The 27621-nt window shown below is 44.2% G+C and overlaps 2 protein-coding genes across 2 annotated transcripts; one reads left to right on the forward strand and one right to left on the reverse strand.

Moving 5' to 3' along the window:
• The first annotated feature begins 2979 nt into the window (after positions 1-2979).
• Hacd1 (3-hydroxyacyl-CoA dehydratase 1) lies at positions 2980-18931 on the forward strand. Its single transcript, XM_075671698.1, has 7 exons — positions 2980-3240; positions 5682-5799; positions 6883-6990; positions 8458-8579; positions 13719-13758; positions 13880-14018; positions 17365-18931. Exons 1-7 carry the CDS (start codon positions 3137-3139, stop codon positions 17442-17444), a joined length of 711 nt encoding a protein of 236 aa, XP_075527813.1. The 5' UTR covers positions 2980-3136; the 3' UTR covers positions 17445-18931.
• On the reverse strand, positions 17736-26479 carry LOC142559974 (ribosome production factor 1). Its single transcript, XM_075671697.1, has 9 exons — positions 26333-26479; positions 25795-25851; positions 25613-25693; positions 25429-25524; positions 24327-24480; positions 20489-20571; positions 19482-19660; positions 19243-19369; positions 17736-18018 (listed from the first exon to the last, which is right to left on the reverse strand). Exons 1-9 carry the CDS (start codon positions 26477-26479, stop codon positions 17977-17979), a joined length of 966 nt encoding a protein of 321 aa, XP_075527812.1. The 3' UTR covers positions 17736-17976.
• Between the last annotated feature and the right edge of the window lie 1142 nt (positions 26480-27621).

The raw sequence follows: 27621 nt of genomic DNA on the forward strand, positions 1-27621 counted from the left end.
CGCAAATGTCAAGTTTTCGTTGAAAAATTATCTTTACACTGTTAGCTACCCTAGCTGGGACCAACTACGGAGGTTGCGCAGTCTACGAAAAAAGGCAGCACTTCGATCAATCTCCGTCGGATATAGCATATGTCGTGGGCGCGTTTTTGTTTTGGAAAATAGCTTATGCATCGTGGTCACCAACAGTGATACACTGTAATGGTAGAGCGAGCATGATGGGGAAGAGATACCTGCGACGAGCGCCGTTCACAATCCTCCTATATACAATCAACAGTGAACTTGGAAGCCTGTGGTTGTAGGTTCCGATATACTTATAGATGGTGAAAGACTCCCTGCAGGTTTCTTTTGAGGTAGCGATGAGTTCCTGAAGAAGTAGTCGTGCCCGTTCTAACTTCTAGTCAACGAATTGAGCATGGTGCACCTTACCTGCACTTTGCGAGAGGCACATAATATGTCGTAAAAAGACCACGACGAAACGTTGCACGGGGATCGAAGAAATCCCACCCACCTCCACAAAATTAAACAAATGAAGAAAACAACGAAGCTTTAAGGGACAGGAACCGCCTTCTTGTGCGTGTTCGTCCTTTCGCCGTAACTCGCCTTAACGTGACTCGAGAGCACGCATGGGATAGTTCAAGACTTGAAAAGTCCATATCCGTTAAATGTCATTTCAGAGATCTGCGAAATTCGTTCATTTGGTGTAAAGGGGTTGGTTATTTCTTTCTTTCAAATTTCGCGCCTAGACCTCAGGGGCGTTGCCTGATACCGCGGATTTCAAGACATTTTTCTTGCATGGGCCGCCCAGAGAGCCCGTGATGCGGCGGTCAGTCTCGGCCTGCCCGTCCCGGCGTGGGAGCGACCTGCTGCGCGATAAAACTCTCAATAAAGTTTTTCCATCCATCCATTCGGACGGTTTTTGGCACAGGAAGAAGTCATCAACACTTGCTGTAGGTTGAACCTTTTGTTCCTTTATAATTATGTTGATAATGCAATGCATGTAGGGCCTCTTCTCCGACGAGCAATTCTAGACGCCGTCAAAACCCATGTGGTCACCGCAAGCTAATGCAGGAACATCTCAGTGTGGCGTCGGAGCCAACAGTTTTTCGCTCTTCACTAGAAAAAAAGAAAGGCCTTTACGCCCTTTCAGGCGTATCATTGTTCCACAACAACGCCAAATAAAGTCAACATCCTTTGGGACTCATCTTAACCCCAAACAAACAAACATCATCTATTTTGCGTGCCTTTCCGTTCTCAAACACTGCCGGCCCGGCACTTCCAGGTCACCGTACACTCTAAAGAAAGTTTGCACCCTTTGGGGTGTATATCTGCCACACAACGATAATCGTCGGCTGCCTTGACGCGTTTCCTTTCTTTAACGCTGCGAGCCCGGTACTTTCCAGTACTGAACGGCATGCGCGTTATCAGCATGACATAGCATTTCCGACAGGAAAGTAGCGGGCGCAGCATTTTCAAGAAAGGAAACGCATCAAGGCAGACGACGATTATTGTTGTGTGGCAGAGATACACTCCAAAGGGTGCAAACTTTTCTTAGAGTGTAGAGTTTGTAAACAAATAAATAGCAGTATGAAACTCTATGCAGGTCACAAACGGCATGCGCATTATCAGTGTGACGTAGCATTGTTTAAAGGGAAGTAATGAACGCATAGTTTTCATGAAAGGAAACGCAAGCAAGGCACGTGACGATCAGTTTGGGGACATGCTAGGTACGCCTTAAATGGTGTAATTTTTTTAGAATGCACTCCTCTAAAAAAATTTAGAGCCTTTAGGGCTGACTTTGTCCCACAACGATAATGGTCAGCTGCCTTGTTTGCGTTTCCTGTAAACTCGGCGCTCTCTACTTTCTTGTCGAGAACGCTGTGTCACGCTGATAACGCGCACACTCTACACTCTTATAAAAATTTACACCCTTTGGGGCGTATCTTGTCCCAGAACAATAATCGCCATCTGTCTTGCCCGCGTTTCCTTTCTTTAACGCTGCGAGCCTGGTACTTCGCAGTCACGAACTGCATGCGCGTTATCAGTGTGACGCAGCATTCTCGACAGGAAAGTAGCCAGAGCCGAGTTTTCAAGAAAGGAAACGCTAGCAAGGCAGATGACGATTATCGTTGTGGGACAAATACACACCCCAAAGGGTGCAACCGTTTTAAGAGTGTAAAAAAAGTTTGCGCCCTTTGGGGTGTATATCTGCGACCCAACGATAAACGTCATCTCTCTTGTCCGCATTTCCTTTCTTTAATACTGCGAGCCTGGTACTTTCCAATAACGAACGGCGTGCGCGTTATCAGCATGATAGCATTACCGACAGGAAAGTAGCGGGCGCGACGTTTTCAAGAAAGGAAACGCATCGATCAAGGCAGATGACGATTATCGTTGTGTGGCAGAAGGGGCACTCCAAAGGGTGTAAACTGTTCTTAGAGTGTAAGCGCTGGATATTTACTGCCATTTGGTCATGCATTATTTGCAATGAAGGTTGCACTCAACGTTGTTGCACATCTCTGAAAATTGACGTCCAGTGTTTGTTGCAGCCTTTTTCTTCTCCCTTGTGCCTTGTATAGTGCTATAATTCAACTATATATGTATACTGAAGCGAGGCATCAACTAACCTGCGTTCATGCATGAACTCTAGGCTTCTTTTTGTGCCACTGCTACTGCCCCGGCTGCTCAATGGAAGTGCGTTTCCATTGAGCGGCCGTGTTACTGCTGTTCTGCGGCGCCAGCAACGTTATCACGCCAGGCGAAAAGGCAAAATTCCCAACGGAAACAAAATGGCGCGGAGCTCTAAGACGATGCCCTACTCAAGTAATGGTATTTAAAAACCAGTTTTCTTGTAGCAGATACTGAAGATGTGTAACCTTCCTCTGATAGAAGGAAGAAAAAGAGAAAACCGGTCCGGCTTGTGCGTGACGTCTGCTCTTTGCCACTTTCTCTCCCATTGTTTGTGAAGAGGGCGCTCGAGTATTCTTCGTGTGTCAAGCCAAGCCAGAAGCAACTCGGCAGCAGGCGCCGGCCCCAGCTGGGTGCTTCGAAGCTGAGCGCGAAGTTAGATTTATCTTAGTTCAGCAACTTTGTCTAGCTTGCTTCGCCGCTGATCTACGTTCAGTCATCTCCGCCAAAAATGTCTCGACCGGCTGCGCAGAGCGGTGCTTCGAAGTCCAAACGCGGACCCGGGGAAACTGGAAAGTTGTACTTGGCTGCGTACAATTTTTTCCAGTGTGCCGGGTGAGTTTCCTCTATTATTTTCTTCTTAGGGTAACTACCGGGCAGTCCTCGTGACACATTTAGAAGACTCCTGATTTACCGTCGACAACGTTCGGATAATAAGCGCCATGCTTGAGTCGGTCTTCTATTCCCTCAGATCCGTGTAGTACACTCGAACCAGCGCTGCTCGAACAAGACAAGCGTGAACACACACACGATCATGTTCGAGGACGCACAGCAAGGAACAGCGATCTGCTGATTACATCCGTGTATCGTTGAGGCTGAAAGGCAGCCCTGCACCGGTATCCTGTAGTGTTCGGCTGCATAGTTTTCGCTGTGCATATCGAGCAGCATTTCCTTGCTTCTCAGTTTGCTTTTGGCCAAACTGTCTTGTTTGAAAACAATGTCTGCTCAGGCCGCTGAGGTGGTTCCTTAAACGTTAGCTGCGACCTTACCCGCTGCACAATTCCCACAGAGGCGCGCACTAACACTTTATGCCTCTCGCTTTGTTGAGGAGGAAAAACGGACGCACTCGTGATTACTTCCTCTAAAGGGGCTACGTCGCGTCGCACCCTTGGGAGCTGCTGCAATATTGTGATGCGCGCGCTGTGTCTCGCGTTTTCCTGCAGGCTGCGTGGTCGACTTACGTGTGTTAACACTTCTCCGGTTTTCGAGTTCCCGCATGTCGCGTTGCTGCTCCCATATTGGCCGCAAACGTGTTGCCTTGGTGATAACGTCACTTCGAAAGAGCGCTCGCTCGTTCGACCGTGTGAGTGTGCGATAGCGATGGATGAGATCTAGTGTTCGTATCACCGACGGCATCGGTCGTGGAAAGAGAGCCATGGTCAGACGTTTCTCTGTATCGCGGCCTTTTCAAGGATTAATTAATGGTGAAAGGTTGAAAGCGTGCGGCGCGAGTGAATGTGACTAAGCATAGCGAATTACGGTCGCACAACCTAGCCACTGTAGTATAAGTACAGCACCACTGAATTATTCACAATCACATATGGCTCAGTGCAGGACAAAACAATGATTGAGTAGACAAGGATAGGTTTTTTTTTTTTTCTACAAGCTGATAGCTTTTGCTAGGGATGAAGTTTACAATACGGGCAAGTACTTAAACCCACGTAAGGCAGTTGAAAACATTTAAGACACATTGTCATTTAGCGGTTGGGTAGTTATAAAATGCACCGCCGGGAAAAGTTTGTGTGTACACACACACACACACACACACACACACACACACACACACACACACACACACACACACACACACACGCACGCACGCACGCACGCACACGCACACGCACACACACACACACCAACTTTTCCCGGCGGTGCATTTTATAACTATATGTATGTATGTATGTATGTATGTATGTATGTATGTATGTATGTATGTATGTATGTATGTATGTATGTATGTATGTATGTATGTATGTATGTATGTGCAGGCTATGCTAACTGCTTAAAAGTCAATGTCGATAATGTTGCCTTCATATGACTGAATTGAACAACTTCACCACATTTAATTTGAATAACTGTCTTACTTTATTTGTTTATTTGTTTTTATGTAGCTTTCTTGTCTGTACCTGAAGTTTCAGTAACAAAGTGTTCCTGCTTTTGTGAGTGATTACTTGGGGCGGTGAATGCCCTGTTCTTGCACCACAAATGTCATGCCAGGTTAACTGCTCTGCTTTTCACCTCTTGTTTTCCTTGCTTCCTTCCTTCCTTCGTCCCAAATCACAATACTGAAGTAAGAGTAGTGTCTGTTCAGGTCTAATTGATAGTCTACCAGCATTCAGACTTTCATTTACCTATTTACTTTTTCCACCCAGTGTGCCTAGGTCTTGTACTTGACCTTTCTTATAAAACATAAAGGCTTTCATGTCGCAGCCTTCTGTCTTGCGAATAGTGTGCATAGCCGGTAACTTCGAACTTATCGAAAACTTTAAACTATGGACGGATGAGCCCTGTCCATCTAGGTCACTAAAGGCATCTTTTGTGATACTAAAACTCGTTTAGTGCGACTGACCTATTTAGTAACAACAGAACTTGTTAACTATTTTATAAATTGTACCTACCATTCCAACTTGACTTGCCATGGGGGCTTGGTAGCCATGGAATTCTGTTGCTAAGCATGGGGTCGTGTGTTTGATTCTAGCCATGTATTGGCTACATTCCAATGGGATTGGAAGGTAAAATTGTTTGTCCATGTTAAACAACCCCCAGAGAGAATTAATCTGTATCCTGCTGTTTGGCAGCTCACATAGCCTCGGTGTTGCTGTAAGACATTAATTAACTGATTCATTCAATCAATGAATCAAGCTAGCTTATTTTCTCCACAATTATGCACTTGGATGGAGTTTTCAGCACGGTTTCCACAATCAATACTTGATGCTAAAAATTCTGCTGGCATTGTCAGCTGATGCCTGTCTTTTTTTGTTTTTTCCTGCTGGCAGATGGAGCTACATCCTGTTCTGCACAATCCATCACCTGACGCACAAGCGTACCTTCAAGGGTGTGTGGCCGGTGGTTTCCTGCCCGACCGAGTTATTTCAGACGCTGGCACTCCTTGAGGTGAGCTGCTTCTATAGTTGAACAAGTCTGGAGGTGATTTTCGCTGCTTGAGATTAGTTGCAGGCTAAGGGCCTTAGAAACAGATAGGGTCTTGTAAGTAAAAACCAAGAATTTTAAAGATTCTAAAGGTCAAACATTTAAACATTCTAAATATTCCTGAAAAAGCAAGTTGCTGGAAGGAAGGTGTTGCTTTTTCAGCTCGTCATCTTGGAAAATACTGTTTTAGCAGTGTAGTGGCTATGCAATGTACACAAGGCAGTATGGTGAAATTAGTAAAATTTGCAGGCATACGACAGAGTAAACTGACACAAGACAAGGGTAAATGGAGTTTACTATGAGAGGGCTTTGTCCTGCAGTGGACATAAATTAGGCAGATAAGGATGATTTTGGTCATGTAAACGGGGAATTGCTGTAGACGTAGATGGCACTTGCAGAAATACACATTTACTGCTAAAAGAATGGGTGCAGAAACAAAGCTACAAGAAAACATTGATGACAAAACTGGCGATTGCCAAATATGTTTATATGTTCAGGGGCAAATGTCTTACTAAGATAGGGGGTATATGTACTGTACACAGGGAATAATAAACTAAGTATATCACTAGAATCATAATGTGTAATCAGATAGGTAGAGGTGAGAGATTAGGACTTGATGATGCTGACAAATGTCAGGTGTCAGGTGAATGGGCCCTCTCAGCTACCTTTGACCATGAAGGCAACATTATTCTGATCTGCTTTGTGAAGCCAGAATTATGAATTAATTGAAAGCAGTGTTTGAGCTAAGCGGATCTGTAACTGCATTGAAAACATAGTAGGTTAACCAAAATTTTGATGTTTGTTTGGACTGACCGATGTTTTGAATTGCCCCCGTTTGAACCATTACAGGCCAACCCAGCTCTATATTCTACCCCCTGTTGTTGTTTGTGTCCTTTTTGAGTTATGTCCATGAGATATTCTATTCAAACGATGCTAAATTAAAGAGAAGGGAACTGGTCATTGTATATTTGTTCTTCTTAACTGGACAGGGAAATGTGGCCAAGACACTTCTCTTTCTATTGTGCATTGTCTTTCTTTTTCCGCCAGGTGGTCCATTGTCTTGTCGGTCTGGTGTCCAGCAATGCCTTCCTGACACTCATCCAAATCCTCTCGCGACTCATGGTCGTCTGGGGCATTCTTGTGCCTGTGCCTGAGGTGTGTGTGCACAATTGCCCATGTTGCTTTCTGACGGGAAGTGACTGCATTGAAAATTTTTACTGCACTGCACCTTTCTCTGGAAAATGTCTGGTTGCTATAATCTACCGTAGTGCACTTGTTTTGCATGACATCTTAAAAAAAAAAAAGGAGACAAAAATATCTTCATAGCAATTCTTTCGTAGCCAGCATGTTTATGACAGAAGAAACGTGCAATATCGTCAGTCTCCAAAATAAAAACTTTTGCGTGCTTTGGTTAAACATAGCACCATGAGATGTCACCATTAGTGCCGCTGCTTGCATCTAGTCAGTGACCTCTGGTATACATCTATGCCTGTATTTCTTTGCTATTCTAGAACAATCCATTGTTAATGTAATTCTTGGACTGCTTGGAACTGTTTTATTGATTTAAGCTAGCCTCTTTTGCCTGCTTTGTGCCAAATTTGTAGTGAGTTAGGATATTAAAAGGAACTGAGGGGCTCAATTATTAGTTAAAACCACATGAAACCAACAGACAATAAAACCAGGGAAAGCCCAGGGGAAATTAGTTGTTTATTTAACTTAAATGTAGCAATAATAAAAAAGGGAATGAAACTAGACGAAAATGCAACTTGGTGCTGCAAACCGACATCTTCAGCAATATGCATGCAACAATGTACCCGTTGAACTATGGTGGTGGTTGTGTACCTGTCAACTCACGTGAGTAATTGTGTATCTCTACAAAATTAGGCCTTGGAGTATTAGCCAGCACCATTCGTGGATATGGTGGTGAGCATGTAACTTCCTTTAAGTGTAGGCATCACATAATGTGTGAACTTAGGAGCGAGCAACTGGTACATAAGCTATTTAACCTATTGTAAGCTACCTTATGGCATCAAGGCTGCCAAACTCGAGGCCCTCGCTACTCACTGAGCAAGAATATGGGGAACTGAGGGGATCAGCTTTTGTTGATCGCAAGCATATAAAGCAAACAGACAGTAAAGCTATGGAAGACATAGGGGCAATTAACTAAAATTGTATAACAGGTGAGGTTTGGCAGGTTCATGTGGTTATAACAGGTAGGGCATTATGCCTTGTTTTGCTTGCAACATTATGAGGTGACTCATCTGTTCATTTATGTTGTGCCCTTCTCTTGTTTCTACCCCTAGTGACACGCACAGCTATACAGTGGACTCTCTTTAAACGGAACCTCAAGGGACCAGAGAAATTGGTTCCATTTATCAGAAGTTCCATTTACTGAGAGATTGCAATTGCATGAATACAAAACCGACCAACCATGAGGATGGTGTTCTGTTTAAAAGGCAGTTCCGGTTATCGAGATTCCCCTGTACATGCTTTTAACGGTGCAAAGTGAAAGTAACTGCTATGTTTGTATCTTATTTGTCCATAATGCAATGTGCATCTTTAATTCACACTATGAAATATACGGACAAGCCTATTGTTGATGCGAGTACTTGTAACATGCAGTGCCAAGACCAGTTTGGCATTCTGATGCTGTTGGTTGCATGGTGCCTGGCAGAGATCACACGATATGCATTCTACGGGACCTCGCTGTACAACTCTTGCCCATATTTGCTGTCCTGGTGCAGGTGAACCACATTTTGCCAATATTTTTACTTCTGTTTGCATATGCACACTGGAGATGCCATCTGAGTGCGCCATTTTTTTTTTCCATCAGAAGGCTAATATGCTCCTAGCAAAAAGCTGCTAGGTGCATACTTTTTATATGTCTGTGCCAACAACAGGCTCTGTTTGACAGTATCCAGCCAAACTTTGTGTTAACGAAGTTGCATGCAACTCGAAAGTATCTTTGTTGTAGTCTATATTCGTTGTAAGCATATCTTCATTTCATGCTGATATTGTGGGAAACACTTAAGATTTACTTTGCTATATCCGATAATTCATTATATCCGTGTTCATTATATTGTGATTCTGCTGTATATGTTGAAAGCTGTTAAAAACATCATTTAGAGTGTTGTGACTAAATTAATAGAAGGCTTACGACTCTGCATTGTCCTGTGCACTAAAAAAAGTTGTGCAATGATAGTGGACTTCTGATCCAGTTTTGTTTGAATCTATGCCAGTATAGCAGATTTTCGTGAATTTGACTCCGGTTACTTGGATCACAGCATCTATGCATTGCTATGCAGGATGCTATGGGCCCAAGCTTTTGTTATTTCGATCCTTCCTGAATTATTTGGTCTTTGCCAGATAATTTGAACTATCCAAATCAAAATGCACGCACCTGACCCTTATGGTGATCCCTATAGCAACCCCTTTAGTGGCAGCGTCTGTCTCGACAGGGCTTAGGGGACAGTGTATGCGTTTAGCATGCGTCATCTCTCGTTGAAAATGCCTATTTTCGGTCTGCCCTGGGAAGATTTTCAAGCAATAACCGTAGCTCACAATGGTTCCTCTTTCTTTCTTTATTAGAAGATAAAACATAAAATCAAATATTTTGTCAGCCCCCCAAAGCAATTATGCTTTTGAGCGGGACTGAGCAGTGCTCTGGCCCCTAAAAACAGAGGAAATAACAGGAAGAGAGAAAAAAAATAAATAGTACAATAGCAAAATTAAAGGTTGATTACGTTATTAAAGCCTCTCTAAGGCGCGCCTTTTGTTAAAAAGAAAATTGGCTCGAAAATTGCCTGCTCGGTGCTCGCGTACTCAAAACCGAAACCGCCTTCGCAACGATCGTATGCTTTGCCGCATAACGCAAATGTATTTGCAGCGAACGTGCAATAACTTTTATTGGGATGGCAATTATATGGACACTCCATGCGCATTTCTGGCGTCGCCATCGCTGTGAGGTTCCGCATAAAGTCCATGGGCGATAAAACCGGCGCTGTGTGCCATATGCTGTAGTGCGAGTGAAAGCATGCGAGGGTGAGCCGGCGAACGCGGTCAATGTCGTGTGTGCGATCAAAGAATCCGGGCCGGAAGCGTGCCCTCTCTCGCGCGAGAGGCAGGGAAGTCATCCTCAAGAGCTTGTCAACCTCAAGAAAAGCCATCCTCAAGAATTTGTCAGCCTGTTCCGTCTTGGACTGTGTGAGATGGTAGTAGGGCAGGCTGTAGTTCTGCTCCCCACCAGGCTTTTGACCAGTCGGAGGTTGTCCCCTTCCTTCATGCCTCTGTTCTTGGGAGGTCTTGCGGTATCATGTTATGTTACACGGGAGATCATGCATGATATCGCCTTGACACTGGTTTTGAGGAGTGTAAGGGTGTGGGTGCCTGCTGGTTAGACTGCAGCCACATGGCCAGCACCTTGGGCAATGACTTCTCTGGTGTGAGGCTCCCTTGAGGTGTACTTCAACTTTTCGTGTTAGTTCTGTGAGGACCGTATGGTTATCGCGACAACGCCAGACTCGCAGAAGTACAAATTTTCTTGGGGGAGCATTGTAGTCCCTGTTGGCTGATGTATTTTTGGGTGAGGTGAGCTGCAGTTTGCAGCCGTTCTTCTTTTTCAATAAGGGAGCCTGTTGTGGTCCAGAGTGTTACGTTGTCTGTGTAGATGGTGTGGTGAAGACCTTCTACGTCCTGCAGTTTTCTTGCGAGGCCAATCATGGTGACGTTGAAGAGTGTGGGTGCAATGACAGCTCCTTGTGGCGTGTCCTCGTTGAGAGGGTGGTACACTGGAGTCTGGATCTCTCCCATCTTCAACTCCGCTGTGCGGAGGCTCAGGGAGCTCTGAACATACTTGTACGTTCGTTTGCCGCAGTTGGTGTTGTTGGCAAGCCCTTCTAGGATTCCTTGGTGGCTGACATTGTCAAAAGCCCCTTTGATGTCGATTGCTAGGAGGACGTGTTAGCCACTGCGAGGAACACTGCTGAGGACCTCTTCCTTGATTTGGAGTAGTACGTCTTGTGTGGACAGGCCTGTGCGGAAACTGAACTTGGTGTCCGGCAGGTGCTTGTTGTCTTCTAAGTGTCTCTGTAGTCTTGTGTTTATAATTTTCTCATACACCTTGCCGAGGCAGGACATGAGCAAGATTGGTCTGAGGTATTCAACTGCCAATTTCTTGCCCAGTTACCTTGTTCCCAGTGTTGGTTGAGAAAGGCCATGAGCGTGGAGATGGACTTGTCGCTGTGGTTTCTTATCATGGTGTTCATTATGCGGTCTGTGCCTGCCGCTGTGCTACGGGTGGTGGCTTTGATGGCTGTTCTCATTTCATTTTCTGTGATAGGTTCGTCCAATAGTGGGTTATATACGATGTTGTACAGGGCTGTGTGGAAGCGGGATCTCCATAGCACTTGGTCTTGATGGTGTTGATGAGGTCTTGTTGGCTACCTGGGTAGGTGTTCAGTAACCGCTCCAGGGCCTTGTGTCCCTCTCCTTTGGTTTTGGTAGGGTCCAGGATGGCTTTGAGTATGTGCCATGTCTTGGCCATACCCAGGGTGCCACCGAAGGAGTAGCAGAATCCATACCAGTTTGCTGAGGAGAGTTGCATGTCACATTCTTCTGCTTCTGCTGTTATTTGTGCTATGCATGTCTTCAGTTTTCTGTTGTTCTTTGTTTTCCAGTGGGGGGTGAGGCCCCATTTGGCATCCCACAGGTATAGTAAGTGGGGATCCACCTCTGGAGTCTCTTCCATTCTGGCGATTTCCTTTGTGTGGTGTTGTTTATGTAAACAAGAGTTTGTTGTACCAATCTTCCAGATTCGTGATTGTGTCTGCGTCCTGTTCTTGGGCTTCCCTGGTTTTTCGCCGGTCAGCGAGTTTGGCTGTGCCGATATGCCTGCGCAGGCATCCAAACTGCAGTGTTATGCTCAATATGTAGTGATCGCTGCCCAAGCTTTTGAGTGTGTTGAGCCATTCAGCTCGTGTGGTTTGTGTGATAAAGCCAAGGTCGGAAGTGGTGTCGCATGTTAGGCTGTTCCCTTCCCTTGTTGGTATGTTTGGGTCTATGATGAGTGTGAGGCGACACTGTTCAATTTATAGCTGGAGACCCTTCCAGTCCCGCCTCTGGTACCACCATGTGTCCCGAGCGTTGAAATTGCTTACGATTACCAAAGAACTGTCTTTGGTGAGGCAGAGGGTGTCCCTAAAGAGTTTGCCAACGTTTACCCGCCTTTGGCTTGGAGGGGGCAGTAGATGTTTAGGACCAAGGCACTCCGTTTCTGGTTGCCTTTTTAGAAGAGTTCGAAGAGCGCATGTAATATGACTACGTCATCTATGCGTTTGTGTTGTATGGTTGTGATGTTTTTGTCTACAAATGTGGCTAGCTTCCACTTGTCATCTTGACTTGTGTGGTGTTCCTCGTAACCATGTAGTGTTGGTTGGGTACCGAACTGTTCTAGGGTTATGAGCCCTGGTGGCTTTGAAGATTGAGTTATCAATTGTGTCAGCAGCCTCTATTTCCTTCGGTACCCACGGCAGTTCCATTGCCGAATTTCTAAGCTTTCTTTGACTTGCCTGTGTGGTTTAGGCATTGTTGGATGTTGTGCTCGGTGATGGTATGATCTGGGGTATTTGGTTCAGTCCTGCCTCATATGTGGCTTTGTACAGGTTCTGTTGCAGTGGTTGATTCGGGGGCATGTTAGAATCAGCTAAATACAGCCAAATAAATCAGGGGTGTGTTCTGCCGTTTTTCCTGCATCTTGTTTTACTCGGCCTGCCAGTCCCGTCAAGGTCGAATTACTGCAAGTCAGTCGAATGTACAAAGGTAAGCGGAATACAAAGGTAAACGGAACCAATTACTCAAGCTGTATAGTTGGTCGATCGCTTTTAGGGATATCCCTTGCAGTGTTCATTTGCTGTATGAGCCAACAGACAGGATACCTACATCTCTAACCAGGTGCCGCACTGGATACGTCATGCAGAAAAGACACAGGTTTTTGGACGTCTTGTGCAGCATTAAGCCATTCGCTGTGCAAAGCAGTGAATACCACAATGACGTCCTTAGTACGACGCCAAGGAATTGACAGTAGCATGACACTGACGGCAACAATGATGACAATATGTTACAAGAATTTACCATATCTGACGTCAATTTCTCTTAGCCTGCCGACAAGAACAATTCAGATTGCATTAAACTAACATATTACATAGCAGTGTTATACTGCCAGCATTATGCTCAAATATGATTCCTTATGACATTGACACTTTGTGAATCTTCTCCTGAAAGTGGTCAACCAAGAATACAGACCTTGCTTTATCTGGCGCAGGTGTTTTGCTCTGTGGATGGGCATTTATTTTCCAGTGGTTGTTTGAGACCAGATTCACATTTTATACTGGGTCAACTTACTTGGAAGGTGATAATTTTGTGTTCTGCTGTCAGGGACGTGGGGAAGTCCTAGTATGTTGCATGCCTGCAATGTATGACCTTTCACACTCACATGCAGTACACCAGCTTTGATATAGCTGGCGCAGCATACAGAAATATGCATCGCACATAGCAGAGAGTATTGAAGTACTAAGCTTTGATATAGTGAAGCATGTGAAAGGCTAGGGCATAACAAAGGATTTGCACCAGATTTATTGAAACATTTGCGAAATCTGGTACATTTCGGGCAGTGGCAAAACAGACGCCTATGATGGTTTGGAAGAGTCCGAGAACAACTTTTCTGTCTGTCATGTACGAGTTTGTTTGGATTTCCATGCATCTGCGGGGGAGGGGGGCAAAGGTGTTTTTTTTTTCTTTTTCTTTTAATCTGCCATAGTGGAAACACCAATTTTTTTTCACTTCTTCCCTAGTGCCCAATACATATTTGCCTTTGTAATTTGTTGCAGATACTCCTTCTTTTTGGTGCTGTACCCAACTGGTGTGTCGGTAAGTGTCGCGATTGTAGCAGATCTTATTTTTGTTCAACATCCACCTAGTATTCTGCTAGATTTACTGGACTGCTCGAAACTGAGTATGTTGAAGCATTATCCTCCACTCTTCTACCTAGGGCGAGATTGTGACAATGGTGGCAGCCTTGCCATACATTCGCAAGCGGGGCCTCTTCACATACTCTCTGCCAAATCACCTCAACTTCTCCTTTGATTACTACATATTCGTCATCCTCGTCATTGCCTCCTACCTGCCCTGTAAGTCTATGCTCTTCTGGAAAGTATGTGTACAACTGCAGCCTGAAACGAAATACAGTCAAAAGTGTGAGTTGCGCATGTGTGCGAGTTCTTGTGGCCAAAGAAGTGTGTTGAGTACAAGTAACTTGAGGGAGGGATAAAATGCTTTGTGCACCTCAAGACCCTGGATGCAGTCCTTTCATAAAGCAGGGACAGAGGCAGCCATTTTCCTTCCTCTTTTGATTGCAGTGGTGGTGGTGTCTTGTTGAGTTCTAACAGCCTAGTCAAATTTCATGCTGTAACATAAACCGTAATGGAACGGAATTAAAGATACAGTGGAACATGCAGAGTATCGTCAATATTTTTTGTTTTTGCCTTGCAAGAGAAAATAGGTTGGTCTATGAACACATTGCATGATGGTGTTATGGACTATTGCTACCTTACTTTAATGGCAAATAGCTGTTAAGGGCCAACAGGCAACTAAATTTTGGTCTGTGTAGAAAAAGCATTGCTTCACATAGTTTCACATCTTTGTGCAAACTTTTCTCACATTTAAAATATAAGTGGGTGTGTTGTAAAAAGTTTGCAAACATAAGGTAGCCTTTTTGATACCCAACTGGAAAAATTGACACCTTTACTACTCTCTGGCATTGACACAGAACCCGGATCGCTGAGAATTGGAAGGGCTCCTCAGCATACTAATCCTTTAGTCTAGGCAGCACCTGTGGTGTGCGGGAAATCTGAGACTGTGGTACTGGATCTTTGCATCACATCTGCTAACCACTCGCTGGGGCTTGTGTCGCCTGCTTATGTGCTACTTCAAGGCTGTAGCACAGCAGCTTTGCCAAAATTGCTTTATTAGCATATAGTACTACTACTAGTAATTTATAACCGATTTAGCCAGTGTGAAATTTAATTGCTGCTGACCTTTAAGGTTGCACTGTGATTTTCTTGGCTAATGTGTGTGCAATGCCAATATCACCACCCATATTAATATTAGAAGACATTAGGCTGTAGGCACATCGTGGTAGCTAAATTATTTATTTTTGGCACATTATGATGTTTGTATTGAATATTTTGACAGTCTCGCAGGAAGTCAGTGAGGTGGCAGAAGCTTTATCTTTCACATTGTACCTTCAGCTCTCCACATTATTGCATATGATTGTACAGTTGGCTTCAAAAGATTATGGGGCATGAGTTCCACCAGAAGGTTGAATTTCCAAATGGTTTGTATTTGTGCTTGCAGACAGCAAAACTACTACAACACTATGCTGTTTTCTATTACTAGTACTGTATAGCAAAAGGCATGACATTGGACTATATTTTATAAACAGTAGTCAACACTACGAAGGCTAGCGATAGAGACCTCTCCTTCCCTCACATTCATGACTGAAAAGTAGTGCATCATATCTAAAAGATTTATCTATGCATAATGTAATTAGACGAAACATTTTTCTCATTCTCCTACGTTGTAACATGCTCTATTTATTACGTGGAAGGTGTTGCAGATCTCAACTTATCTACCATCAAACAGACGCATTGATGCAGTTGTAATACAGGAAATAGTTTTTCTGTGGAAAGCATTACAGATATAAAAATAAACTGCAATAGAATCATGCAATGCATGAAGACTTCTATGACCATACTATTTGAGTAGCTTCTTTGACATTGCTTACCATGTATGAAACAGAGTATATACAGTAGAACCTCATTGATACGTTTTCCCGGCGTCTACGTTTCAAATCGAGAACACAAAAAATGACCCAACAGAGTTATGCTCATTTTTGATCGGTTAATACGGACCCCGAAAACTAAATTTTTTCGGCGCCAACATTCAGCACGTCGCCAAACTGCGATCGTATGATACGTTTTCCGGCTGCTAGATCCCAGGTAAACAAGAAAATGTGTGAGGCGCGCGCAATCGAAAACAGTATACAGCAGACCACCACGGCAGCTTCACCGCAATACACGTTTGCCCGTCTCACATGAAAACGACGGCGCGCGCTGTTTCCCACTTCGGTATGAGCAAATCTTTTCCGGGGTTGTCGCACGCGGCATTCACAGCTATCGCTGCCAATCCCGTTTCCACAAGCATCTTGCATGTCTGTCCCACAGCGTGTGGTGCCGTCGAAAGCGTAGTGCATGCTTTTAATAGGCGATAACCAAAATGCGCCGCCGTTCCCTGCTGCAGACTGCGATCGTATACGTTTACCAGCCGCTTAATCCTGCGTGGAAAAAAAAAAAGGGGGGGGGGGGGGAGCGTATGATTTTTGTCCGGCGCGTACGATTGAGAACGGTATATAGCTGCCTGTCTCATGTGGAAACGACGGCGCACATGGTTCCTTATTTCAGTACCAGCAAATCTCTGCCCGGGTCGTCGCATGCAGCATTCACAGTGCGGTCACTAGCGCCATTGGTAGCGTACTGCACGCTTTTAGTAGGCGGTAATTCAAATGTGGCGCCGTTCCCTGCTGCAGGTGTCGCGATGGGGCCAGAACGTTTCGCTTCGGCGGCATCCGGCATTTCCCACCAGCTCGATTTCACTTTGCTTTCCCGTTGCCCTCTTAAAACCATACGCAACGGGGAAACAACAAAACGCGCAACGATCCACGCGACGCTTCACATTACGTAGATGCCAACAGTCGAGTGCCAGATTTTTTTCCTTCGGATTGTAAGTTTTCCCCAAAACGTCTGAACAAGGTTCTACTGTACTTGGTTCATTTTTGAAGGCATGGGAAACTCATAAAACAGAGGTTAGAAAAGCTAGACATGACGCAAGGCACTAGCAACTGTCGGTATATTGCATTGTGCAGAACTGTATGTAACTGACTTGTATTTAGACTGTGTCAGTGGTGCAGTGACAACAGAATATTCCTATACCTAGCTTCTGCAATCCTCTCCTTTTCTCTGTCCAGTCATGTTTTGTTCAGTTTTGAACCTTTTCACTGCGTGTTCTAATAAACAAAGACAGTTGTTAATTAGCACCCATGCCATGTCTTTATTGTCTCTGTCCACATTTGTTGCACTGTTTCTCACTCTACTAGCACAGGCTGGAAGTCCGAATGCCATACAGCGTGCCCAGGCCGAAAAAAATAAAACATATTAAGCTTTTTGTCAGATTCGGCACTCCTTAAAATTTTGACACTGATAGCATAACGTAGCACAGAACTTGTGTGAGACTCTGTAAGCACTTGCTACACATGTACAGATAATCTTTGCTGGGATATGAGGAAAGAGTGCACCACAACAATTCAATCACGCTCTGTGCATTTTGCGTAGTGATTATGCAAGCACTGATTGCAATGTGGTGTGAACATTTCACAAATGTTGATAGAAAAGTTACAAGCTTGTAAATTTTCTATTTCAGTCTTTCCCCAGCTTTTCGGCCACCTTCTGAAGCAACGGAAACGGTTCCTGGCGCCTGCTGACGATTCTAAAAGGGAGTGAAGATGGGGGGCTTTCCACCTCTGGGATAAAGTTACATTAGTGGGACTGAAACATGCACAATGCATCCTACAGACAAGTTGTTCCGGAGGGTCTATTGACCACGGAACATTCCGGGCAAACATGCGGTAATTTTGTTTACACAGAGTGTTTCAGTGCTTTAATGCTACTTTCAGGCAACTTACTTCCATGTTGGTGAAAGCGTCTCGTGAAGGACCACATGGTGGTTTCGGATAACTTCAGTGAAAACAGTTGTTTGCTCTCAGTGTTTTTAAAATAAAGATTGACGGAGAGTCACCCTTCAAAACAACTTTCTGCTATTCCACATTCAGTGGGAAATACAGGAGGTGGCACCATCGGTCAACACCTCTGAGAGAACAATGTTCATAACACAATGGTTTCTCCAGTGGCACCAAGACATCATAAGTCATGTTCTCGCCAATTAGCAGGTTGCAGATATGACTAATGTATACTGGAAGGGACTTGGAAATTGGCCCTGTCCTGATGACGGCATTTGCACTTGTGGCAGTCTTCATTAGAGGAAGAATCTTCTCCGGCTTGTCTCCATTTCGTGTCTCTGCGAAAGTTGAAAGAACAAACATAATAAGTTAGTAAACAACCATACACCATACACCACAATCATTGTGGTGCCTCTTCTTTCTGTTGTGTTTGTGTCTCAATTTTTTCGCTGGTTTTCTCAAGTGTCAGCATGAACCAACTGGCCCGGCAAGCAGCACTTTAATCACATCCTCAAAAACCTACTTGCAGGTTGCTCGCAAGTCAACAGATGTAAGCAAGCTAGTGCATGAGCCAGTATCAAATTGACTTCGAAGCTATTCCTCAGCTTAACACCTAAAATAATTAAATGGAAAAGAATCCAAGGGGAGAGTCGTATTCCTCTCTAGGCACATTTCAGGCAGCTGTGCTTAAATGTGACTTGAGTAACCATATGATGTCATTAACTTGGGGCTTACGTCGTTACAGTCATGATCACAAGTAACAACCAATTAGAATTATCAGATTTGAGTTATTCAAATAGAGGACCCTGGCTATTGAACTTGCATTCGGATACGTAATGGCCACTTTACAATAAATTGTATTGACAAAAAAGATTCACATCCTCCTGCTTAGAATAAAAGAGCTCACGAGGTTGACATTTGGCCTTTTCTGTGCCTGTCAAAATACTATGCTGCACGAGGGGGGGGCGTTGATCGGTGCTTTTCTTGGACACACTTGAGAGGGTCACAGTCATTCTCTCCATGGGCACATACACCAAACTGCTTGAAAGGAAATGGGAAAGGGAACAAAACATTTAAAAAAAGATGTTCTGTTTAAGCGTGTTGGCCTGCATTGCTAGTTTCAGTGGATAATGAAACACTGGTTTCATTATCACATTGGCCATTGTCTCACAGTGAAACTGGAATGGGGATGCCACACAGTCATTCACTGTAGGCCCTATTACTTCATTAAAAGCACTTCTGTACCCTTGTCTCCCTATTTTCTATCTTTATTGCGGGTTCAAAAGCTGCCAAGTCTGCTCTTGCTCCTGTAACACTGTTGTTCTTATCTCAGCAAACACAGGCACTGTCATTTGCAAATATCTTAGCAGCAGCTGCAAGAAACAGAGTGCAAGTGCTTCTAAATGGCAGCGTGACTTGGTGCAATGACCTACCTAGACAATTAAAGCAATAGTGGTTCAAGCATGATTGAACTTAAATTGAGCTCAACTCAAGCATGCCCAAAAGTACCTGCACGAGAAGGCTATACTACAATAAACTTTCCTGCTGAATGCACCCCTCACCTTGAGCACCCACTCGTACTCTCCAAACTTTGAGTCGAAGGTCCCCTTCTGGAGGCTCTTGAGCCGCAGCGTGAACCGGGGTCCAATCTCCTGGATGCTCACCTTCTCAGCGTTCCTGAACTCATACCTGAATCCAGAAATTAGTGCCTTTTCAATTGTCCAACAAACCCAATTGAGATACTTATGCCAATGACTTGAGCACGGCTGCTCCACTCTACTGGCTACAGTGGATGACCAACCTGTGGTGCCGGAAGAAGATGTAGTCTCTCTGGTTGTGGAAGGTGACGACCCGGCGCCCTTGGAACTCGGGGTCATAGTGGAACAGTGAGGCCAGCATGCGTGCCACAGAATGGCCCAGCCTTGTGTTGAAGTTGTTTAGAATCACTTCTGGACGGTGCGCACTGTACGCAGCACGACCCTGCATGAACGAGCCCGTGTGAGCAGGCGAACCACAAAGGGGCTGCCATTCACTGCACGTGCAGTGAGAGATGGTTTTACCAAGGCCACAGTCCTGCTCACTAATTTTGGGGAATATTGCTGTCTTTTAAGATAGAATGGCTAAGCCAGCAGTAGTGGTGGTTGTGACAAAAGGAATGGCGCACCTCCCAACAGTGTACTGAATTCTGATTTAATGTTGTGCAGATCTTTAGAGCACTCCAGCAACCAGTTTGTTGTGTCGGCAAGATTTCTGACAGCAGCTGCCATAGTTGTTCTTTGCATAAAACAATGTACTATTCGTATTCTACTGCACTCTCGAGAACTGAATGTGGCTTCTGTTGCGACGCTTCACAAGTACAGTTGCAAATTAACAAGTCCCCCCCCCAAAAAAATATTGATCCCTTTATTCTCCTCGCTCCTTGCATGCGACAGCCTCGAGTACTAGTTGAAATCATGTTACACATCTGCTGCCATGGCTGTGCGTTTTCCATTTGCCTTATTATTTCTACATTTCAATTACATCACGAAGCCAAGCTTCGTGATGCAAAATATAATGTACTCCCTCTGTACCTTCTTTCTTCATATGTACTAAGGAGCAAGAAATTAGACCAGAGCAGCAGCCAAAAAAATTCCCATATTTGATGACACAGCTGTGCAGCATAGAATTATGTCTGTGCATTGCATTGGTTGAACCTACAATGTGGGCTGTGAAAAAATTTTTTTTTTTTGCAACATATGAGGCCTCCAGACTTTTGCTCGTGACTGTACAGGCTATTCTTTGCACTTCACAAGGCATTAGATTACCGACCTTGATGTCCTTGCAGAACTTCACATTGCTTATCCTGAAGTACGCAGTTGGCCCATCAGGTAAGTGTGTCAACAGGAGTCCATCTGAAAGGCAGGAAGGGTATCCAATGTTAAATTCTGAAGCACCTAAGAGCTGTGCCCTAAAAGAGATGCTAAAGTAGACTCTTCAACTACACGTCTGTAACATGAACCAGCTTAGCCCTATCGGCAGAGACATCGCGATGCAGAAAGGCAAAACTGAAGGTCGCACTATATTGAAACTTGTGATACAGCTTTCTGTGATGTCTGAGACTTTGACATTGCTTCTTAAAATCAGCTTTTTTTTCTGCAGAAGTAAACCCATCATACATGAATGCAACAGTCTCATCGTCTCATAAAACTCATCTACACTATAAGACTCGCTGCTTCTTTGCACAAGTAGAGTGTTTGCTGCGGGTATAAAGTGTATAAATGTTGTCGGGATTGCGTTTGTCCATTTCGTAATGGCACCATACCGCAGCACGTTTTGGGCCACATCGCGGCAAAGTTGCTTTCGAAGTTGGCTTCCTGCACCACCCCTTTGCCCCTCTTTTTCCTTTGAGGTTGCCGTACAGCAGCGAGACCGTAAAACATTTGCTGTGCACCCTCAAACGGACCAGGGGCTCATTTGATGGGTCTCTTTGGGTGTAAACCTGCGTCCCTTCTCTCCTGGCAGCTTGCACCGACTGCAGAAGTGGGGGGTGCGGGGAGCTCTCGGACAGTCAAACGGTGCATACTGAATGAATTCCAATTCTCCCAGGCAGCTATTCTGCCGACCGGCTTCACTGAGGGTCCTCGACCCAACGCGGGTGCACACGTATTCACTGCTCCTGTTCTGGAGGCTATGCCAAAGAGATACTGCCCCGGGTTGCCCCTTGAGGCTGTATCGAACTGAAGGAACCAATGTTCCTTCAGTTCAGTAGCACGGTCATTCAGAGCCATCATCCTGTACCGTCCTGAGCGGCGTGTTACAACGTTTGCTGGTACTGCTGAGCCACCCTTGATTTGTGGGAGCGCTGGCTCGCAAATCTCCCTTTGGGCGCGGATCCTTGGACCTGTGCCGTGGTCTAGGTGACTGCCGGTCGAGCACTGTGAGACAGAGACCACAATGTTCGAGTAATCTAATTGTCTTATATCATTGATAACTGCATTATGCATATTTCCCCTTAGTTTGCATTACTGCTGTCACTAGTTCATTGCATTAAGCTTGTATTCTGTTTGCTTTTTCTTGCCATTTTCATTGCTTAGAGCTGTGTTCTTTGAATAGCATATTTGGTTGTGTAAGGCACAGATTTTTCTTATTCCTGAATTTTTACTAAGTGCGGGCCTTTCACGAGACAGGATTAAAGCTGGTACTGAAGCCTTGTATTGCGCTCAGAATGCTACGTAAATAAATGCAACCTCTGGTGGCTGACTATAAATACATTTAGACGCTCACAGATTTTTCAGACATGGACTAGAGCCACCCTGTAGTGGCTTTCAGGCACGTGAGTATGCCCATGACGCTAAGTGAATCTTTTTTTTCCAGATTTTCTGCACTCCAAAGTGAGAGTGCGGGCATACGGAAATATGGTACTCGTTTCTGCAAAAGACTGCTTCCATTTTGTAGTACTAAATTTGTGTACTTTTGCACAAGTAAAGCATTTTTCTGTGCTATGTGCCCCCATCTACCCACTTTTGTTTTTTCTTGCAATGTTCCTAACTCTGTAAGCTCTGAGGTAAATATATAAATAATAATTCTAGTAATCTAATTGTCTTATATTATTGGGTAACAGCGCATTCAGGGAGTGCATCACTTACACTTTTACTTAAAGACAGGGGCAGCATTGCCAAGTGATCATTTTTGGGGATACAGTCACTTTCGCATGATTGTCCAACATGAAAAGCATGTTGGACAACATGCTTAGTAAACTGCCAGAAATTCTGTCACCTGTGCACACTGACACATTTGGTGCAGAGTGGGATGAAATATCACCAAGTGATTGCTTGAATATGCTGGCTAAGGGTGAACAGTTGTGATTTATTATAATCACACTTGAACCTGTTGTTTCATTTGACCATTTGTCAAAATTCCTACAGCTTTCCTCTTTCCAAAAATTGTAATTCATGACATATTCTCATCGCCACCGGTCCTCCCATATAATAGATATTACAGGTGACCAGAAGTGACACAATAATATTTACTTGTAACTCTGATCACAACTTATAAAAGAAGCCTAAAAACCACCACCATTATAGCTGAATGCAAGGTAGCGCTCTGAGCAGACGATTACCATCAGCTTCAGTATATTTCTCATTCGTGTAATTTACGTCAGTATCATGCAAAATACTTGAACATATATTACATAAAGGAACAACATGAATTTCAAAAGGGACTGTCCTGTTCAACACAGCTCATTGAGTTCTATGATGGCATGGTATCAAATGCAGACGCAGGTGGGCAAGTAGACAGTGTCTTCTTAGATTTTAGGAAGGCATTTGACACAGTATCACACACACTTCTATTATTTAAGCTTAATCTACTCAACATTGACCCTATTGAATTTAAATGGATAGAAAGTTACCTGTCTCAAAGCAAATGTGTTATTCTGAATGGAAATGCTCTGATTATGTGCATCACATCAGGAGTACCAAAGAGCTCTGTTTTGGGTCCACTATTATTTTTAATTTAAGTTAATGATGTCTCTGGTTGCATGCTACATGGAACATGAAATCAGATATACAAAAGTGCTTACATCCTTCCTTTACCACAAAGTGTAAGCCAATCCCACTACAGTACAACTTGTAAAACCCCTCATGTAAAACCCCTTATCAGGGGCATTTGAGGAATAAATAAATAAAATAGTGTTATACTGAAGCAGGACAGTTTGCAAAAGTACCTAGGTATAATATTGTCATTGGAATTTTAATGGAAATCTCATCTAAACAGTGTTGCAATTAAAGCTGGTAAAGCATTAAACTTTATTCAAATAAACGAACCTCACATTGTTTGCATGCGAAATTAGAAAGCATGGCCTATTTTACTTGCATTTGCCCAATTTTTGGGTATGGCTGTGTCCTGTGGGATCCTGCCGAAGTTACGCTCATTACCACTTTCAAGCAAATGCAAAACTGAACTGCCAGGTTCATTTTGGGGCAGTATCGAAGGGGTGAGAATTGCATGGCAATGAAAGATAAGCTTGGTTGGGAATCCCTTTCCCTTTATCGCAGGAAACCGAGGAAACTTTTATATTTAATTTACCATAGCAAAACTGGCATAAACAAGGAAACCTACATAAAAAATCGTCACTATATCTCAAAGCACAGTCATCATGACAGCAATATCTTGGAGTACCAAACCAAGACGAACATGTATGCTAATTTTTTGTCTGAACAGTAAACCAGTGGAACAGACAGACAGAAAAGCAAGTGCATTGTGTAAATGAAGATGTATTTTATTCGATGTTGTAACCTCCTTGCTGTAACGCGTTAGGGTGCTGCAGGGTAACCATTGAATAAAGAATGCCCCCCCCCCCCCCCCCACCCCAAAAACATAAAGTGTAGAAAAAGAAAGATACATTTTTAGACAACCTGAATTAAATATTCTGTTTTGGAATATTGGTGAAACAGGTACATTGTTTACTTGGGCTTATTCTGAGACAGCTATCAGCTTGTTGGCTTAATTTTAGCATAGTTAGTAGTCCACTTTCTACAAAAGCAACGAAAGGAACAAGAGAAATGATGCCCATCAAACAGTCACTGTTCCACACAATATAGCCATCAGCTTACACAAGTGATGGCACTCTCATGCATAAACTTTGTGAATGATGTCTGCAACTCACTGGGGTGCCTGCGGTCTTCATTAATCACAGCAATGTCCGAGTACCCGCGCTCAATGGCGTGCTCGACTGTCTTCTTGATTCGTGAACGGTTGCGCCACCGGAAATCAGCGTAGGGTATGCTCTGCTTGAGTTCACGGCAGAACTTGATGGTTCGCTGCAACAGGCACCCCAGGAACACATGACAAAGATGCTGTAGATAACATGACTCTGGTTTGCTCACATTTATAAAAATTAAACAAACTAAGGCATTTTGTTAAAAGTAAAGTGTTTTAGTACAAAGCAGTAATAGGCTTCACATTCTTTTAAGCATGGAACAGTTGTCTGAGGACAGAGATTGCTTGGTTAAAAGATAAGCAGACCTGGATGGGTATTCTGTAAGGGTCCACCTAGTGGACTGTCCATTTCGGCCTCTGCTGATTGGCTAGGGCCGCTCGTACAGCTGTATCCAATCAATAGCGGCCAAAATGTACAGTCCACTAGGTGGACTCTTACAGAATACCCCACCAATACAACAATGGTGGGGTATCAACATGGGTTGAACAAAGAGCCAGCATCTGTAATTTTTTTAGCGTAATGGGGGGGGGGGGGGGGGGGGGGGGGGCAAACCTCGCATGCTGAAACATACAAAGACTAGCACAAGCTTTGGTGTGCTTCTCTAGGCAAAATTGTACACATGTTGTTTTCCAGCGATTTCAATCAAATGAGGCGTGTACAATCCCTGCCAAAGGCTTATAGTCTAGCTGCTGTCTGCGACAAACCTGAACTTGGAGCAGGTTTTTATCATTGTAACCTCTTTTACAAAAGGTTTGAACTCTCAACATTGAGCAGCTTCTTAATCTACACCTTTCTCATTTTTGGAGGGCAAGGGAAGCCATATGAGATGCACTATGTGGCACAATATGACAGTGAACCTTATGACAGAAAAATGACCATACGGGTTGACCATACAGGTGCGGGTTGTCAAAGTGAACATAATGTGGACGTTGAAACAGAAAAACTAGTTGACACCCTAAGACACCAAAAGATTGCAACGCAGACACTCCAAAGGCAGTAGTGCAGCAATGAAAGAAATGTGATTACATTGCGCCCTCTCGAAACTCACTGTATGCGGGTTGTCACTCGTAGTGATGAGCAGCTTAGGGACATACTCCTTTCGGAAGTAGGCGGCCATTTCGTCCATTGCTTCATCCAGCTGGACCTGCAAGCGGTAAGCAGTAGTGGCTGTTTCCTACCTGTCCAATGAGTTTAACACAGAAGCAAAGGTAGTGTGTTTTATGGATACGAACCTCTTCATCATCTGCCTGTACCATGGTGTCATCCGGTTCCCTGGTGTTTTCGATCGTACGCGGCTCCTGTTTTGGAGGTGCCTGGGTATAGAGGTTGGCGAATGAGTGTATGAAGACAAACAGCTGCTGGCAGCTTAAATGCTTAGAGAGAGAGAGGGAGAGAGAAGAGAGAACAATCTTACATTTTCACCAAGGGCTTCAGCTTCTTTTCGACGTTTTTTCTGCGCTTGTCTCTTGAGCTGCAACATTTCGGAAAATTATTTCAGAATTCAGCTCTTCACTTGTGCTAAATGGGCCGATAAAAGATGCGCAAGATGCATCACACAACCAAACCGACCTGTAAACGAGCATCCACACATGTACACGTTTACACCAAGATGATTCCCGAACAACGGCCAATCATTACAGTCACGCTTTAGTTTGAAATTCAAGCGACAGGGAATTCAACTAGCGGCTAACCTTGTGACAAGTAGGAAAAAGTGGAATCTGTTTGATTGACTACGTTTGTACCGTCAATAAGACGTCGAGAAAACAACTTTGAAAGTACTAGACATAAGCTTCGATTCCTAAGGTTGCTCATTAGTAAGCTACCTAGTTCTCAGTTATCAGTGACATCCAAGTGTTTCATTCAATCCCGACCGACTCTCCACGTGGGTTATGCAACCTCGATAACTCGGTCGGTTAACGCTGTCACGGGAAAAAGGTGCGACCAGTGCTTGCCTTTTGCTTGGCTCGTTTAAGCTTCAGGTATTCCTCGAGCCTCCTTTTCTTGTTTTTTATCTGCGAGATGTTTCGTTTGTGCACAGGAGCTTCTTCGACGGATTCGACCTCCATGTTGCTTTTCTCGCACTGGATCAACGTTGCCATATGAGCACCTTACGCATCTGCCAAATTCACCGTAATAAATAAAATTTACTTTACACATAGCGAACAAGCAAATAAACTCTGCTTCATGTTTGTGAAAAATATCAAGGTTATTGGCTATAACGTTATTACAGGTTTTGTTCTTATATCTTTAAACATAACTTGAATAGCACAAACAGACCTTTACCGGAGCGTTCTCTCGCGCCAATGGTCGGGAGCGGTAACACAGGAAAGGCGGGAATATTTAGGAGTGCTGCGCGCGGGAACTGCAACTGCTGCAACTTCTAGCTGCGGCGCGCGTACCAACGTCTTCGAATACGGCCAAGAAAAAGTAAGAACGTGAGTAAACGGTTCTACATAAAATGCCGAATTTAGTGAAGCAGGTTAGTGCGCGACGCACTAGCGTACGCTTTTTTCGTCGGAGTTGTTTGTAGCTCCGTGGTGGTTTGTCCACAATTCCGAAACCGCGAACGGTCATTGCGAAACCAGGCGAAACTCCGTAGTGAAACCCGGTGAAACTAGATCTTCGAGATGGGCTTTCATAATAATGCACGCATTAACTTCTGGCGTACGTAATTCGCTGAGCATGCGGTTGTGTGCCGCAACGATCCGTGCCTCAATCGGATCGTAATTTTGGCGCGTAAAGAGTCGTAACTTAATTTTTTAAAAACAAAAACGCCTAGCCTAGCTTTTCAATCTGTTGCCGACTCTGGTGGTAACGAAGGCGCAGTGACGAGGGAACCAGTGGAAATTCGGGGCAATTGTGGCGAATAATCTTTGCAATATTTGGCCTTTAGAAACTGCAGGGTGTCTACCAAGCGGGAAAACCGGGAATCCTCGGATTTTCAGTAGCCAGAAAATACCCAGGGAAATCTCATAGAATTTGTGCTCCTATAAGGGAAAATTAGCTGTAAATTTATTGAAATGTAATGTAGGTTGCGGTAATGCAGAGAGGAATCTTGACGAATCTACTTTGACGCCGTGTCGTCGGCTGGAGGAGTTGCCAGCCTACAGTCAACGTCCCACGTACCCCATAAAGTCAATGTATAAGAACGTCGGAAATGTCGGACGCCAGAACCATTTGCCGTCCGATTTTCCGGACTTGTTTAATCAAAACCACCACCGCCGCCATTTTGATAACCTTG

This window comes from Dermacentor variabilis, chromosome 10 (genome assembly GCF_050947875.1).
Source record: "Dermacentor variabilis isolate Ectoservices chromosome 10, ASM5094787v1, whole genome shotgun sequence".
Taxonomy (NCBI): Eukaryota; Metazoa; Arthropoda; class Arachnida; order Ixodida; family Ixodidae; genus Dermacentor; species Dermacentor variabilis.